Source organism: Saccharomyces kudriavzevii (genome assembly GCF_947243775.1).
Source record: "Saccharomyces kudriavzevii IFO 1802 strain IFO1802 genome assembly, chromosome: 4".
NCBI lineage: Eukaryota > Fungi > Ascomycota > Saccharomycetes > Saccharomycetales > Saccharomycetaceae > Saccharomyces > Saccharomyces kudriavzevii.
This window is the reverse complement of record NC_079275.1, coordinates 1,165,005-1,181,407: the sequence shown is the minus strand read 5'-3', so window position 1 is coordinate 1,181,407 and position 16,403 is coordinate 1,165,005. Positions and strand designations below refer to the sequence as shown.

Below are 16,403 nucleotides of genomic sequence, written 5' to 3'. Positions count from 1 at the left end.
CATTTTAGTTAAAGGCTCTTTATCATTAAGAGTATATAATTTTGTAGACATACCAAATGAGGGTTCGGGAAAAAGAATGAAGTGCGTCCTCAGTTAACTATGTCGGACAAGCCGATTGGCATACAAAATAATGAAAAGTCTATTTCAGAGCTAAATAGTGTCATTGCCCCGTCAGCGAATAAAATTGATAATGACACAGTCCGGGGTAAACTTTCAAAACTAATCGGTGATGCCATGTCAAGCAATCCATATTTTGCCGCCGGCGGTGGGTTAATGATCCTTGGTACAGGTTTGGCCGTGGCTAGATCTGGTATAATTAAAGCCAGTAGGGTGGCATACCGACAGATGATAGTTGATTTAGAGATACACTCTAAGGACAAATCATATGCCTGGTTTCTGACCTGGATGGCTAAACACCCTCAAAGGGTGTCCAGACACTTATCTGTGAGGACAAACTATATACAGCATGATAACGGATCAGTCAGTACAAAGTTTTCGTTGGTTCCAGGCCCAGGAAATCACTGGATTCGTTATAAGGGTGCCTTCATCTTGATTAAAAGGGAAAGATCTGCTAAAATGATAGACATCGCCAATGGGTCACCTTTCGAGACCGTAACTTTGACTACGCTATACCGAGACAAGCATTTATTTGATGATATTTTGAATGAGGCCAAGGATATAGCTTTGAAGACCACGGAAGGGAAGACTGTTATATACACTTCCTTTGGTCCTGAATGGAGAAAGTTTGGCCAGCCAAAGGCCAAAAGATTGCTGCCTTCCGTGATTTTGGATAGTGGTGTCAAGGAGGATATTCTTGACGACGTTCATGATTTTATGAGAAACGGTAAATGGTATTCCGACAGGGGCATCCCATATCGCAGAGGATATTTGCTGTACGGTCCCCCCGGATCAGGTAAGACGAGTTTCATTCAAGCTCTGGCTGCTGAATTGGACTACAACATCTGTATCCTAAATCTTTCCGAGAATAACTTAACGGATGACAGATTGAACCATCTAATGAATAATATGCCCGAAAGGAGCATACTGCTGCTGGAAGATATTGATGCAGCATTTAACAAAAGAAGTCAGACTGGTGAACAGAGCTTCCATTCTAGCGTTACATTTAGTGGACTGCTAAATGCCCTAGATGGTGTCACGTCTTCCGAAGAAACGATCACCTTCATGACTACCAATCATCCTGAAAAACTGGATGCGGCCATAATGAGACCAGGTCGCATTGACTACAAAGTTTATGTTGGTAACGCAACATCATACCAAGTGGAGAAAATGTTCATGAAGTTTTACCCCGGTGAAACTGAAATATGCAAGAAGTTTGTGGAGAATATTGAAGCGTTGGATATCACTGTAAGTACCGCCCAATTGCAAGGACTCTTCGTCATGAATAAGGACGCGCCACAAGACGCGTTGGGAATGGTCGCTAGCCTTCGGAACTCGAACCACACTTTTTAGACACCAAAAGGCATTCTGTTACATAGCGTGTATATAATAATATCAAAAGTTGTCTTAGTTTTTCCTATCTATAAAACCGAAGTTACTCGCTGCCACAAGGGAAAAATAGATATAATAACACCGCTAAGCGATATTCTTTCATTGACTATCCAAAAAAGCCCTTGTTGCAGCTTCAACATGATAAGGATAGACTTCCCTTAAGCCTTCTCCTGCTGCCTTTGCTCTAGCATCCGACAAAATTTTCCTCAAAATGGCCTGGAACCCACATGCTAATAATAGTTTCTTGTTATATTCTTGGCTGGGCTCCTTATCCACATTCTGCCGCTGAAGAAGATCTTCTAGTCTGTTTTCGTCCGCATCTAGACTTAGCTGCCGCAGCAAATAGTTAGCCAATGCTTCCGTGTCCATGAGATTATTTAGTAACTTTGTTGCTACACTACCTCTTTATACGAGAATTGATAGGATTGACCAAAGCATCTAGGATAAATAAGATGTGAATGTATTACCCGTTTTGTATTCAAGATCACCTCTCACGGAGGGGTTTCGGCGGCTAATCGTTATTAGCGCCTTTTGTGATATGCGTATAAATAAAGTGACTACTTCTAGCTTCAAAAAATTGCTTACTGCTATACCCCTCGCTCTAAGCGCGAAGTTTCAAAATTGTCTGTTCTACCATTCCTTGGTTAAGAAAATACTGCTAGGGTGGTGTGAACATTGTCTTGTGCTTGAGAAATGAATCAAATCTGGTCTACGGGTCCCTCAAATTTTTACTTTAACTCTGAATGGAGAGAAAATAAGAGGAGTAATAGGACAATTGAAGATTCTTTGAAAGAGCTAGATGGGTTGATTTGCTCTCTGGAGAGGACGCATATAGAAGTACAGACAAATGCAAAGGCGAAAAAAAGCATAACAGTTTCAAATGACGCTGGTAAAAAAGAAAACGAGGGAGAGATCACTAGTAAAGACTACACATACCAAGGCAGTAGTGTGTCATTGGCAGGTTCAAATCTGAACCGGCACTTTTCTTCAAGGGGATATGATCAATCTGGCAATGATAACTACTATAGGGAATATTTATGTAAACCAAGGACTTTCCCACAATTCACCAAAGATCAAACTTTTAATGACTTCAATAAGAGGAAAAGCTCTGCCATTATTCCTCCCTGGTTGAATATTCCAGAAAATTCAAAGTTTTTTGTCATAAAATCTTCATCTCTAAAGCATGTTAAAAGGTCGTTTTACAACGGAATATGGTCATCCACACATTTCGGTAACAAAAGATTGTCTGAAGCATATAAGACGTTGAATTCAGGAGGTAAGGTGTTTTTATTTTTTTCGATTAACACATCAGGAAGATTCTGTGGTGTTGCTGAAATGGTATCTGATTTAAGGATAGATCTGGACACCAGTATTTGGGAAGATGAACAAAAATACGGCAAAGCGTTCAAAGTGAGATGGGTAATTGTGCGTGATGTTAATAACAGGTCTTTAAAGAGGTTTTTAATACCATCAAACGAAATGAAGCCAATAACTCACTCCAGAGATACCCAAGAAATTCCATACTCAATTGGAATTTCAATAGTAAACTTATTCAAAACGCAAGATTCAGATATTTTTTCCTTTTTGGACGAATCGTATGAATAGCCCTCATTTATCAACATTATTCAGATTTTTATTCGTCTGTGATTATTATTATTATCATTATTATTATTATTATTATTATCATTATTACTGTTATTAAAAAATTTCTTTTTTACTTAAGTTTTCATACTATGTTATAATTATATCCAACTGATAGGAAGCAAAATAGCTTTTTCATATTAACCCGTCGTACAGGTTTAAAGCGCCAATAATGGAAGGATCCACCTTAGAACCTTCCCTAAATTCGTCTAGCGTAATGTAGCCATCTTCATTCTTATCCATCAATTTGAATATTTTTTTCACTCTTGATTCTGGCGTGGCTTCGTCTTCATTTAGGGTGACCATAGATCCCATCATTTTATAAACGCTTGCCACAATAGTCAGCATTTCATCGAAGGTAATATATCCATCGTGATTCACATCATAGAGTTCGAAAGCCCAGCTCAGCTTTTCCTCCATGGTGCCCCTTGATGTAGTGCTTAAAACAGTGATGAATTCTTCAAAGTGTATAAATCCATTGTTATCCCTATCGAAAACTGTGAAAAGGTGATTAGCAAAGTCCTCAGGAGACCCAAAGGGGAAGAACTGTTTGTATATCTTGACGAAATCTTCCCTGGTTAGCTGGCCGCTAGGACAATCTCTTAGAAACCCCTTATGCCATTGTTGGATTTCTCTTCTATCAAAATAAGTGGATTGTTTCAAGCTTGTCAGGTCATCTTTCGAAAGTTTTGAAGTCTTGGCTCCCATCTTTTATATCAAAAACAGTTTCAAGCACAAAATAACTGTCGTTGATATCTAATCCAGTTGCAACCAATTGCCCAAGGAGCGATACCCTGATTCATCTATCTGATGACTACTATACTGAACACTACACCAGTACCATAGACAAATTGGAAAAATGAAGCAGGCGGTTACCCTTATATAATCGTCCTAAATGACTATTTCTGGCTCTTTTTTTTTTTCACTTCCTGAACAGTCAACTACTGCTTGAAAAAGAGGCTAGTGGGCGTGCATCTATCTGGAAGCAAATTAGGTCACTGCTTTGGCCCGCAATCCTGTTCACCTAGTTGCTTTTGAACATTCAGATCTGTCTGTGTGGCGAGTAATTGTTTTTCTGACTACACTGACTTTTCAGTCCTATATCGGCCCGCTGCTTACGCTGTCCAACTTACTTATTCTTTTGTTTGGGTTTGAGCTGCTGCATTTATAGATTAGGATTAATTCTGAATTTCCAACGTAATAAATATAATTAAACTGGTCGCCTCGTTACTAGACGCTTTTTATCGTAGGTTTTGATTCGATAAATTAAGAGAAACCAAACAGATCTACCCAAAACACACAAACCAATCATGTCTACTTTGCAACGTCGTAGAGTCAATAGAGCAGATTCTGGAGATACATCCTCCATGCAGTCAATGTCTAACAACGACAATTCCAAGGGCGACAAAATTGCTAACATTGGTATCGATGATGATGATAGCGGAGCCAACAAAAAAATTGCATATGACCCAGAAGAATCGAAATTGAGGGATAATATCAAGATCCCAACTCTGACTTTGATGGAGGAGGTCTTGCTGATGGGTCTAAGAGATAGAGAGGGGTATTTATCATTTTGGAATGATAGCATCTCATATGCTCTACGTGGTTGTATACTTATTGAATTGGCGTTAAGAGGCAAAATCAGAATCTTAGATGACTCCGCCAGGAAAAGATTTGATCTTTCTGAAAGGCTGGTTGAAGTTGTTGACGGTTCCAAGACTGGAGAAGTTTTACTGGATGAAACTTTGCAATTGATGAAAAACGATGAACCTTTAACTATTTCTAATTGGATTGACCTTTTAAGCGGTGAAACTTGGAACCTTTTAAAGATTAACTATCAATTGAAACAGGTCAGAGAAAGGTTGGCCAAAGGATTGGTTGATAAAGGTGTATTAAGGACGGAGATGAAAAATTTCTTTTTGTTCGACATGGCCACGCATCCTATCGCGGACGCAAGTTGCAAAGAAGCTATCAAGCGTAGAGTACTCTCCGTACTGGTATCGAGGAACATGGAACTAAGTTACAATGAATATTTCCCGGAAACAACCTCTTTTAAAATCATTAGAACCTTAGCTTTAATATGTGGATCATATGGAGCAAACGTATTAGAGAATGTTTTGACTACGTTGGAATATGAGAAGAGGGACAAGGCAATCAATAGAGCTGAAGAGATAATGGCACAGTTTTCGCAGTATCCGTTTGATTTAGAAAAGGAGACTGAATTAGGCGTCTCCGTTAATTTAAATAAAGAAGTCAAAGAAGAAATAGAAAACAATACTGGCCATGATTTGCAATTGGAAGTTATCGCTGGTGTATTTGAGGTCTTTTCAAGAATGGATATGCTATTATGAAAATAAAATACAATGAATCCTTCTTTTTCGAGCATTAGAAAAGCTTCGTATTTTTTTATAAATTTCAAACCCAATAATCGACGTTTGTATGCATATATATATATATATATATGTATATATATGTATGCGGAATCAATAAGAAATAAATGATAACTTTTTGATATTTTTTATGTTTTCGCATTCAATTCATTGCTTAGATGATTCCAAATGTTTTAAATACGGTGATAAAAATCCATCATCGCCATATTTATTCAAGTAGAATTTTATAACTCTCATGTCTTGGAACATGGATGGTTTCGATGATACGTTAAAGCGGATACCTTCATTGAATGCGTTTATTAACGACCTTGATTTATTCGTATGAGCCTCACCACATGATTCCCACCAAAACCCCCCACCTAGCTTGTTATGCATTACATACTCTGCTTTTGTTTTAGCTGATTTGGTATTATCATAGCTGATAAAAATCGAATTTTTCTCATCAAAACAATACGCCGAAACGTATTTGGGGTCGTACTGTTCTATAGTACCTTTCTTTGGTAGACTTTTATAGGGCCAGATACCTTCTTTGCCATCAGCTTTATCTATTTCCTTGCCGGGCTTTCCCACCCCTTTGAAGTGTTGGTTGATTAATACAGTGTTTTGAGTAAACGGTTGAAACTTACTATCCTTGATATGGAAACTTCTACCATAAGCAGCCATTCCCAATACCAACTTACTGGAGTCGACACTAAATTCATCGATCATGTAATGCATAGCAAAATTTCCGCTTAATTCCGTTTCGCTAAATAAATTGCTATGATAGCCTGTTGTTTCAGACCATGAGCCATAATAATCATATGTCATCATGTTCCAGTAATCAATATACTGATCAATTTCGGAGATTGGCAGAAAGAATAATTTATCCTTAAATGCAGGTGCTGCAATAGATATTTGGAAATGATCTTCGATGCTCTCACCAAATATTTGAGATTCTAGATTATTCAATTTCAATCGCAGCATTTTAACTAATTTCAGATAACCCTGAGGTTCGATTTTATTGTTTTCAGGAAACTCCCAGTCTATGTCAATACCATCAAATCCTAACTTAAACATTGTTTCTACTGATGAATCAACAAAATTTTGTAATAACTTATCATCTCCTACTATAGTTTTGAAGTTCTCACTATCTGACCAACCTCCAATTGACATAATAACTTTGAACTTTTTCTCAGAACATGCATTTTTTAAATAAAATAGTTCACCAACACAACCTAAAGGCAAAATATTTTGTACACTATCATTCAAGTTGTTCTCTACCAACTGTGAAGATTTAATTGCCAAGGGCTTGTATAAATTCATTTCCAAATCTGACCAACTATCGGTGCTTTCTATGCCACCTGTTTTGGAATTAATTCTAAAAAAAGCATAATAAACATGCGACACTTGCATCAAATTGATGTCATGCGGAAAATGAAATCTTGGCGTGTATGGCGACCAGTTGGAGTAATAAACCCCTGATACATAGCCCTTTCCACCATCATGAGGTTTCTGGTTTTGCACCATACTGGGAACTTGATCTCCACCATTTCGAAAGTTGTCTCTAATATCGTCGGATCTTTGGCTCTTGAAAATTTTATTATATAAGCACATTTCAATAATTATTGTTATAATGATAAGTAGTATTAGCAAGTGCGATATAATGCTGGTTTTTGATCTTTGCTGTTCCGAGTAGCCTAACATATGATCACTCTTGTGTCTTATAATTATATAGGTTCCGGATAACAAATCAAAAGTGCAATTCTTCAAGGATTACCACAAAAGTCCTTTCTGTTAGTGCATCTTTCTAGTTCATGGATAGTCCCTGATGATCACCATCAATTATTGTGTCAAAATCAGGGATTACCCAACTATTACTTTTTCAGTTTTCCCGAAATTCCACGATGAGTTCCTCCTTTTGAATTTCTAGAGTTTTATTCACCACTGTTACATCATTTGTCAGGTACCAGTGGTTCGATGTTCAAGGCTTACCTCTATCCATAGTCCAGTTATGTCAACTGAGGATGATCCTATTGCTAGACTGACAAAGAATTTAGAAAGCACAAATTTGAATATCGTGCCTGATCTTGTGAAAGGACACCAAAAGAGGTCATCGGAAGGGAGATCTATCTCTATCACATCCTCGGTAAAGCCGCCTTCGCCACAAAAAGATGACTATTGGAATAGATGCTCTAGATTTAAATGCGTCCCATATACTTCCTTTGTACATACGAGTATACACGATCTTTCTAGAAAACCACCGGGAGATATATTTCAAGACAGTAAAGAGGTGGCTCTATTTACCAACTACCAGGCTTATACAACCGCACGCAAAGACCTAATACCTAGTTTGAGAGATGGCATTACCGAATTGTACGAAAGTTCGCTTCTCGAAGCAAGAAGGCGAAAAGTCCCGTATTTGGGTCATGATTTGTTTGCTAACATTGACCAGTTCGTTCCCATGACAATCTCAGAATTAGATAGTATCTCACCCTGTATTTCATACGTTGAGAATTGGAAACTAAGTAATCACGGTAAAAACTTTAAAATTGGCAAAAAATTCACTATTGTATCCGCAAGACATCATATCGTGGATTTGACCATGCATCGTTTTGACAGACGAAATAAACGCAAGTCCTTAATTGTTACGTATATGGGAGCTGGTTTGATTTCATTTTCTAGAAATCCCAAAAACGACTTTCAAATGTCCAAAGAGGGCATTTATTCAAGTGATCCGAATATGAAGAAAATTTGCTATTCAGGATTTGAATTCGAACATTGGGTAACTGAAGACATAAAAGCCACTGACTTGAATGGACCGAAGCACCCCATTTTTTCCGTTGTGGAGAGTAAACTTTCAGAAGATATTGGCCTATTAATGCGATGCGAAATAGATGCCTTCAACCCTGTTTCGAGAACAAACACAGAGCTAAAATGTTTTGGCCCATTATCAATGCATAATTCCAATCATAGGAAGAAACTCTTGAAAACGTGGATACAGACAGGTTTACTGCCAAATTCAGATATCGTGATAGGTTTGCGAGATAGCCATAGCGGACAGTTACTGGATATACAATGGTATTCAAGGGATTCACTATACAAAAAGTTTAATCATCCTGGTTTGCCTCCAAGTAAAAAGGAGCTTAATTTTAATGCCAAAGTGGCGGTAGAATGGTGTAATCACTGTATTAAGTCAATCTGTGAGTTGGTGGAGGCAAACATCTCTCATTACAACTCTACAAGACCAGAATCATTTGAAGTTAGTATTGACGCTAATGGCACTATCGCTATCACTAAACTCAATACTGTTCCAAAAAATGTGGAATTATTTGTAACTTAGATACATGTTTACTATATAAGTCGTAGAGATGGTAACAGGCCTTCCGTCACCATCTTTATGAGAATTTTTAAATGTGCTTAGGCCATGGATGCTTTTCGGTACTGCATAGTGCCCTCTTGAAAAAAAGGTATTGCATTGCGTAGCCAAAAAAAAAAGTGAGAAAAGTTTATGATGGTGGTGGCCCACACCAGGTCTTTGATAACAACAATGAAATAACAGCCGCACATTTATGTGGGTGATACGATATCAAAATACAGTGGAAGATGGCCATATCAGTCATATTTCGTGTTGCCTTCAAGCATCTAAAAGTTACAGCATAGGTAGATCGAGCAAAAATTCATTGATAATCAAAAATGACAAGAGCATTTCCCGGCAGCATATCACTTTCAAATGGGAAATCAATGGCGGTTTAAATTTGAAGGCTAGCCATCTCTCCTTAATCAACCAGGGTAAATTGACATCAATAAACAAAAAGTTCTTGAAAGTCGGCGAAAAGTTCATTATCTATGCTCCAGAAGTGTCGAACCTAACAACTATCGAATTAGGTACAAGTCCTTTTCATATTGAAGTTGCATGGGTAAGTGAAATCTGGAACATTCCTTCTCATTTAACCGAATTCCGTACGACACTTTCTCAATTCGGTATTTCGACGGAGTCATCCATTGATGATGGTCCCATCAATCTAATGATAAGTGATTTTCCGAGTAGCGATGACAATGGAATGCGGGAATTATATGCTCTTGTTAATGCTATACCATTGAAAAAATTGCGGTTGCTAGTCGATGTATGCAAAACGCTGCTGCCGGCATCTGTAAGGAATTTAAAGTTTGATGAAATGTGGAAAGATGTGTTGAATAGCCCGGAATTTAATGTCTTTAATTTTGATGCGAGTGTTTTGTCTTCTAAGTTTATGAAGCTAAATAGAATCATTGTATTGACCACCACTAGTAATGAGCGTCGCTTATCAGCTACCTTGAGGGGATTAAATGTGAAATTATTAAATTTCGACAACATGAAGAGTTTATATGAGCATGTTGATGGTTTGAAGCCATCGATAAAATATCTAATTTTAACTTCTACAAATAAGACAGAAAACGGCCAAATACAATGTACTATCAATGGCCTGATAACGTCAGTAATAGAAGATGCATTACCTGCCATAACCAATACTAAAAGTGTACCTTGTGAAATTCAAAACAAAAAGTTTGAAAGAGTCTCTGAGGTACAATCTACTTCTTCAAAAACACTTCATACTCCTGAAATTGAGGTTGGTCCAGCAATTTTGAAGAAAAGAAGGCTGAATAGACGTAGAGTTCAACCACTCGATAGTTTAAGTTTTTTTGCTGGAGGCTTGAGTTCTAAGTCTTCCTCAGAACACCAAGATTTTGCTGATGCTGAAAAGCTCAGTCCTGGTTTAGGCTTAAAGACTGTCATCTCGAGCCCCAACATTGGGAGAATGGACGAAACGTCTTCCTTAGCAGTGCGGAACATACAAAAAGTGGATGAAAACAATGAAAAGGAAAATGGACAGAAGAGTACGGGCGCCATAGTTATCAGCAGTCCTGAATTATATGCTGAACATATATCTGAGGATTCGGAAGATAAACCACCACGGCTGTCTCCCCTGACGGTGACACGGCCTGGCTTACAAAGCAACCCTCTCATTTCCAGAACAACCCCTGCACATTATATGGAAGATAAAAGAATAGCTGAAAATTATGAAAACGGAAAAAGCTCAACTCGAGATATAATTCAAACGCTTGAAGAGAATCATGAACCTCCTGAACAATCACAGGAAAAAAATTCTTATTCGCAAGTAGATCGTAAGTCACCTGTAAAGGAGTTACTTCAAAAAAGAAAATCCAACACGCCACTTTCATTTGTTGAAGCTATACAGGAAACCAAAAATAGAGAAGTTGAAAGATTCAAATCTACTATTGTTCAGTTAGAAGATGATGAGTTAAGCGAAGAAGGTATCAACCAACTAAAAAATTTGGCTATCGTTGAGCCCAATGAGGATTTGTTAAGAAAACCGCAAATTTTGGGGACAAACAGTGTGAGAACTAGGGCTCAAAAAAATGAGAGCGGTATCATGAGACAAGAGTGGCACGAACGGAAGAATTTCAAGACTTTCATTAAAGTGTGGCCAAAATTTAAAATGCAAAACGAAGGAAATAAGGGTGATACTCAAAACTCAGATTTCATTCGAAGTGCGGCCTTCTTAATCACGAGAAACTACGTCCCATTAAGAAAATATTCTAAGAATAATAAGGCTACAGAGTGCAACGGAAAAGAAAACGAAGATATGCTTGGATTGATAGAGATGGAAAACTTAGTATCTAATACGGGCGTATCTGGTAATACAAGCTCAGCCGTGATTCAACAAGGACCTCGTACTCAAAATACATTTATAAATGAAGATATTTCTGATGAAGGGAACCAACAGTCTTTCTCATTTTCTCGTCATTCAGATATTGCTCAACCAGCAAAAAACAAGCTCTTTGTTACTGAAGACGATGATAAAAATAATATGGTGAACGATAGTGAGAATGGTTGTGAATTGATAACGTTGAAGAAGATAGGTTTGCGACCAAGTAACTTCGATGAACCTTCAAAAGGAAATAGACGTAGTAGAAGTACAGCGGCCGGGCTGCATGAATCTTGCGAAGCTTTTGATGAGAATGACGACGAGAAGGGTGATGATAGTGAAAATGACGACGACGAGGGTCCTAAATTCAAATTCAAAAGGAAAAAACGATAAATTTATCCAAATAATTTGCATTTTTATCGAATAATAATATCTTTAGCATTCGATATATACGTATATATTCTATGAAATTAAAAAATGAAAATTTGTTTCAACAATGTCGAAATGGACTTAGAGAGAAAACTGCCCGTTATCAGGGACATATAAACTGCTTGCTATGACATAGCTTGTTTATTCAAAAATTGGAAAAGAAGCCCACTTCATATTAACGACCCTTTTTTCACCATGAACCTTGGATAAGTCACCAATAGCCTTGAAGTCATCCTCAGGTAGAGTAAAAATCTTGAAATTGGAAACAACTCTTTCAGGATTAACAGACTTTGCTAAAACAACATAACCTCTCTGAATGCTCCAACTGATGATAAGCTGTGATGGCTCAACGCCGTGTTTTTTTGCCATATCAATAATTGCCTGTTCCTTTAGTAGAGGAGCGTTGGCACTCCCAAATGGCGAGTAAGCTTCGACAACAATGCCTTTTTCTTTACAAAAAGCGATCAATTCATCTTGTGGTAATAACGGATGAATTTCAACTTGGTTGGTAGCTGGCACCAATTTGTTACTTGGAGACTTCAATAATTCCTTAATATTATTGATAGAGAAATTAGAGACACCGACGGCTCTAGTTTTGCCGGTCTTTGGTAACTCTTGCATCAAGTCCCAAGTCTTAATGAAGTTCCATTCCTTAGTGTCAACGTCAACAGTACCATCTTCTAATGTCGGAATGCACAAGACGTTACCATCGGTAACTGTGTCAGTTTTCAGAGGTACAGGCCAGTGCATCAAATACAAATCAACGTAATCTAGACCTAGTCTCTTCAAGGATTCGTTCAAAGCAGCTTCCGGATCACGTTGTTCGGTACCCCAAAGTTTGGTAGTGATGAAAATTTCTTCACGAGCGATACCAGAATCTTTGATAGCCCTACCAACTTCTTCTTCATTCAAATAAATGGCAGCAGCATCAATGTGTCTGTAACCAGTTTTTAAAGCGGCAATTACAGAATGGTAACCATTGTTATCAACAGAACGCCAAGTGCCGAATCCTAAAGCAGGAATAGAAGCACCAGTGTTTAGTTTTAATGTTGCGGAAGAATTCCTCAACGTAGCAGGCATAGTAAATAGTTATATATGGGCGTGTTGGCTAGTTGATTATATTGATGAAGGGTCTTACCGTACACTTAGAAACAAATAAAATGTCAAAAATTCAAATTGCAACCAAAATAGGGGAATCGCGTATGCGCTCGATGATTTTTCTCTTCTCTTCCTGTCAAATTATGTGAGAAATGCCTTAAATTGCACGTGATGGAGAAGTTGAACAATAGCGCTATTCAGGTAAATGAACCGGAATGTCGCATAGAATACATTCCTCTACCGGTATGAAGAGTTTTAATATTGAGAACTTGTTATGCTTTTCTTATTTACTCTAGTAAATTTTTACATAGTCTGTAGCAGCTCTTTTGGCTTTTGGCCCAAAGCCGTTTCCAAATAGGCTTATTTTTCAGGTCCTGCTCCACATCATCTCTATCAACTAAATATTTGGGATGATGCAGTAACTCTTGAACGAAGGACCCCAGGATTAGATTGAAGTAGAATCTGAATATCAATGATGCCAACGTAATAAAAATAGTGATAGAATACTCGTAGTTTTCAGTCGCACTTTGTCCACTTTTATCAGCACTACGTGCTGTTAGCTTGCCGGCCATTATTGGGCTGAGACCATTAGTCCGTAAAGCGGTATCTGCAGTACTGTTGGCAATGGAACCAAAGTCAGTAGGATTCTCCAAAGTGAACCACTGCGTGGTAAACCATAGAGTAAAAAAACAAGTGAAAATGGTATCAACTGTATAAAGGATGCATATTTGGGAAAAAACCAGCAAGTTTGGCTTGTGAATCAAGTATAGCCCCTGTGAAAATACGATTAACGTAAACACCGACCAAAGATACGCTACCCACTGCATGAAATCTAACGGATGGCCTGTGAACAATGCTAAAATACCATAAGCACCACTGCATTTATTCAGAATGGAGATACCTAAAACAATCTCAACGGCAAGATACAGTGGCATAAACCCCAAAAAAGACTTGATAAAAATCGATTGGAAAAATAAGTTAGTATAATATGCTTCGCTTCAATATCCTGTTGAATCCTTGTAACCAACTAGACAAACTTAAGCCGCTTATCTGAAACATACTTTTGGAAGGGTTAAAAAGGATGTTCTCATGATTGAGGTTGACGTATCAGTAGATGAGCTCTCCACAGGTGTTAGCGCTTTCCTTAACTGTTTTTATTTAGTCTACTTATATAGTTAGTTATACACAGATTTTCCCGCTCGTTGTGTATTTTTTTTCTAAGAACAAAGAGGATACCTTTGATAAAAAAGAACGTAGATTCTCGGAACTATCTACATATGTGTATGTATGTACTCCTCGGCAAATTCAGAGACACAAGCATAATTACTTCAATCGCCTCAGGATGAAGCGGATTGAAGAGTATTGATGATGCTGTGCACAGAAAGATCAGGGCATATGGCGCCAGTCAAAATATGGTGAGGTTACCGGTCATTATTGACGTCCCGAAATTTTCCAAATCACAAAAAAAATTTCATCTCATCTCATCTCATCACCAAAGTAAATATAAACTTAATTCCTATTTGACTGTAGGTGCTTGGTGTTTCAGAAGAATTTCCGTACACTGTATAATTTTTGTAAGAAAAGGTAAACATGGCAGGAGATAAATCTGAAAAAGAAAGTATAGATGCGAGGTTTGCTGGGATCTCCAGCGATCCTAAATTCAAGAATACAAGGACTAGAGATCACAAGATTAAATTGGACTCTAGATTCAGCAAGAAAGATCTGGAGGTGCAGCACAAATCTAAGGTTGACAAGTATGGTAGAAAAATCAAGGATGCGCGCAACAACAAAGAATTGGAGGATTTTGATAAATATTTCGAAAAAGAAGCTGAGCACGATGAAGATTCAGAGGTTGCTGCTAAAATAGTTGTTGACCGTGCTCGTGGTGAGGTTCCTAGTGATTATGTTAGCTCCTCGGATGAGTTTACCTCATCAGATTCAGAATCTTCTGGAGAAAGTGAAGTAGAGAGCGAAGTAGAAGGCGAAGTAGAAACTGAAGATGTTGCAGCAGAATCTGGCGATGTTTCTAAAACTTTGGCCGTTGTGAATCTGGATTGGGATCATGTGAAGTCTGAAGATTTAATGATAACATTTTCCAGTTTTGTCCCAAGAGGCGGTAAAATTGAAAGAATTGCCATCTTTCCAAGTGAATTCGGTAGAGAAAGAATGGAACGTGAAGAAGTCGAGGGCCCTCCAAAGGAACTTTTCCAAAAAAAAAACAAGAATAAACATGCCAAGGAGAAAAATTCCGTTGGCACTGATTCTGATGGAGACATCGGTATTAACGATTTGTATGAAGAAGGCGATGCTGATAAAGACGTGGATTCAAGAGCTCTCCGTCAATACCAACTAGATAGATTGAGATACTATTACGCCGTAGTTTGCTGTAGTGATACTACTAGCGCTAAGGCCATTTACGATAACTGTGATGGTACTGAGTATGAATCAACCGCGAATATGTTCGATCTAAGGTATGTTCCCGATGGTATGACTTTTGATGATGCTGCAAGAGACGAATGTACCTCACTTCCTAAGAACTATAGACCACATCAGTTTAGCACAGATGCCTTACAACATTCGAATGTCAAATTGACTTGGGACGAAACCCCTGCTGATAGACTCGAAGTTGCCAAGAGAGCTTTTACTCAAAAGGAAATCGACGATATGGACTTCAAGGCCTATTTGGCATCAGATAGTGATGAATCCGATGAACAAGTCGATGAGGACGCAAAAAATAAGCTAAAATCGCTGGTTGGCGGCCTTGACTTTAATATGAAGAAGAAAGGCGCCAATGACGGTAAAGAAGAAGGAGAAGTTGATATGGAAATTACATTTACTCCTGCTTTAGAAGGAGAAAACGAGAAACCTATTGAAGGCCAAGACGAAACAACGATAGAAAAAATAAGAAGAAAAGAAAAGGAACGTCGTAAGGCAAGAAAGCAGAAAGTAAAGGAATTGAAGCAACAATCCGAAAAAGATAAAAAAAGCAAGTTGAAATCTGTCAACAAAAAGCATGTTGCTGATGAAGAGGAAATTAAGAATAACGCCAAATCAAAGGCAGAGTTAGAGCTTTTGATGGATGAAGATGACGCCGAGACAGAGGGCTCAATGAATAGTAAAGCCCATTTCAGCATGAAAGAAATTTTGAGGTCTGAAAAAGAAAAACATAAGAGAGGTAGATACCAAAAGAAGGAAAGAATCGTTGAAGATACCTTTGCACCTGATTTAGAAGATCCTAGATTCAAAGAAGTTTTTGAAGATCATGATTTTGCGATTGATCCTACTCAGCCTGAATATAAAAATACACAAGCTATGAGTACAATTTTGAAGGAACGTGGCAAACGTGTCAAAGATAAGAAAAGAAAACATAGCGATAATGGAAATGATGTGGCAAAAAATGGAGATAGTAAAAAAAATATTGGTAATTTGGTGAACAAGCTGAAAAAGAAAAATAAATCATCTAAGAAGGTAAAGGTCTAAATTTGCCAGGAAAATAATATTTAGATGAAGTATGAATACAAATAGACATGTATAATTATAAAAGAAGCATTATTAGATTTCCAGTATGTATCAAACGTTTATTTAATTATAGGCGGGAGTCTCTTTTGTCTAACTTGCCTTTTTTTTTCCTTTCGTTTTTTCACTAGTA

At 37.8% G+C, this 16,403-nt stretch overlaps 11 protein-coding genes across 11 annotated transcripts; 6 read left to right on the top strand and 5 right to left on the bottom strand.

The window, feature by feature from the left end:
• Nucleotides 1-99: 99 nt before the first annotated feature.
• BCS1 (bifunctional AAA family ATPase chaperone/translocase BCS1) lies at nucleotides 100-1,470 on the top strand (the record flags this gene model as incomplete). Its single annotated transcript, XM_056227155.1, has 1 exon — nucleotides 100-1,470. One exon carries the CDS (start codon nucleotides 100-102, stop codon nucleotides 1,468-1,470), a length of 1,371 nt encoding a protein of 456 aa, XP_056087005.1.
• A 138-nt stretch (nucleotides 1,471-1,608) lies between these two features.
• On the bottom strand, nucleotides 1,609-1,878 carry WIP1 (Wip1p; the record flags this gene model as incomplete). Its single annotated transcript, XM_056227154.1, has 1 exon — nucleotides 1,609-1,878. The coding sequence occupies one exon, from the start codon at nucleotides 1,876-1,878 to the stop codon at nucleotides 1,609-1,611; it is 270 nt and encodes an 89-aa protein (XP_056087004.1).
• Nucleotides 1,879-2,202: 324 nt separating this feature from the next.
• PHO92 (mRNA-binding phosphate metabolism regulator) lies at nucleotides 2,203-3,114 on the top strand (the record flags this gene model as incomplete). Its single annotated transcript, XM_056227153.1, has 1 exon — nucleotides 2,203-3,114. The coding sequence occupies one exon, from the start codon at nucleotides 2,203-2,205 to the stop codon at nucleotides 3,112-3,114; it is 912 nt and encodes a 303-aa protein (XP_056087003.1).
• Nucleotides 3,115-3,285: 171 nt separating this feature from the next.
• FRQ1 (frequenin) lies at nucleotides 3,286-3,858 on the bottom strand (the record flags this gene model as incomplete). Its single annotated transcript, XM_056227152.1, has 1 exon — nucleotides 3,286-3,858. One exon carries the CDS (start codon nucleotides 3,856-3,858, stop codon nucleotides 3,286-3,288), a length of 573 nt encoding a protein of 190 aa, XP_056087002.1.
• Nucleotides 3,859-4,460: 602 nt separating this feature from the next.
• Nucleotides 4,461-5,501, top strand: VPS74 (Vps74p; the record flags this gene model as incomplete). Its single annotated transcript, XM_056227151.1, has 1 exon — nucleotides 4,461-5,501. The coding sequence occupies one exon, from the start codon at nucleotides 4,461-4,463 to the stop codon at nucleotides 5,499-5,501; it is 1,041 nt and encodes a 346-aa protein (XP_056087001.1).
• A 186-nt stretch (nucleotides 5,502-5,687) lies between these two features.
• On the bottom strand, nucleotides 5,688-7,223 carry CTS2 (putative chitinase; the record flags this gene model as incomplete). Its single annotated transcript, XM_056227150.1, has 1 exon — nucleotides 5,688-7,223. One exon carries the CDS (start codon nucleotides 7,221-7,223, stop codon nucleotides 5,688-5,690), a length of 1,536 nt encoding a protein of 511 aa, XP_056087000.1.
• A 307-nt stretch (nucleotides 7,224-7,530) lies between these two features.
• Nucleotides 7,531-8,859, top strand: DXO1 (Dxo1p; the record flags this gene model as incomplete). Its single annotated transcript, XM_056227149.1, has 1 exon — nucleotides 7,531-8,859. One exon carries the CDS (start codon nucleotides 7,531-7,533, stop codon nucleotides 8,857-8,859), a length of 1,329 nt encoding a protein of 442 aa, XP_056086999.1.
• A 229-nt stretch (nucleotides 8,860-9,088) lies between these two features.
• On the top strand, nucleotides 9,089-11,620 carry XRS2 (Xrs2p; the record flags this gene model as incomplete). The annotated part of the gene is made up of 1 exon (XM_056227147.1): nucleotides 9,089-11,620. One exon carries the CDS (start codon nucleotides 9,089-9,091, stop codon nucleotides 11,618-11,620), a length of 2,532 nt encoding a protein of 843 aa, XP_056086998.1.
• A 177-nt stretch (nucleotides 11,621-11,797) lies between these two features.
• Nucleotides 11,798-12,736, bottom strand: YPR1 (trifunctional aldehyde reductase/carbonyl reductase (NADPH)/glucose 1-dehydrogenase (NADP(+)) YPR1; the record flags this gene model as incomplete). Its single annotated transcript, XM_056227146.1, has 1 exon — nucleotides 11,798-12,736. The coding sequence occupies one exon, from the start codon at nucleotides 12,734-12,736 to the stop codon at nucleotides 11,798-11,800; it is 939 nt and encodes a 312-aa protein (XP_056086997.1).
• Nucleotides 12,737-13,041: 305 nt separating this feature from the next.
• Nucleotides 13,042-13,845, bottom strand: KEI1 (Kei1p; the record flags this gene model as incomplete). Its single annotated transcript, XM_056227145.1, has 2 exons — nucleotides 13,042-13,704; nucleotides 13,816-13,845. 2 exons carry the CDS (start codon nucleotides 13,843-13,845, stop codon nucleotides 13,042-13,044), a joined length of 693 nt encoding a protein of 230 aa, XP_056086996.1.
• A 499-nt stretch (nucleotides 13,846-14,344) lies between these two features.
• ESF1 (pre-rRNA-processing protein ESF1) lies at nucleotides 14,345-16,234 on the top strand (the record flags this gene model as incomplete). Its single annotated transcript, XM_056227144.1, has 1 exon — nucleotides 14,345-16,234. One exon carries the CDS (start codon nucleotides 14,345-14,347, stop codon nucleotides 16,232-16,234), a length of 1,890 nt encoding a protein of 629 aa, XP_056086995.1.
• Nucleotides 16,235-16,403: the final 169 nt, after the last annotated feature.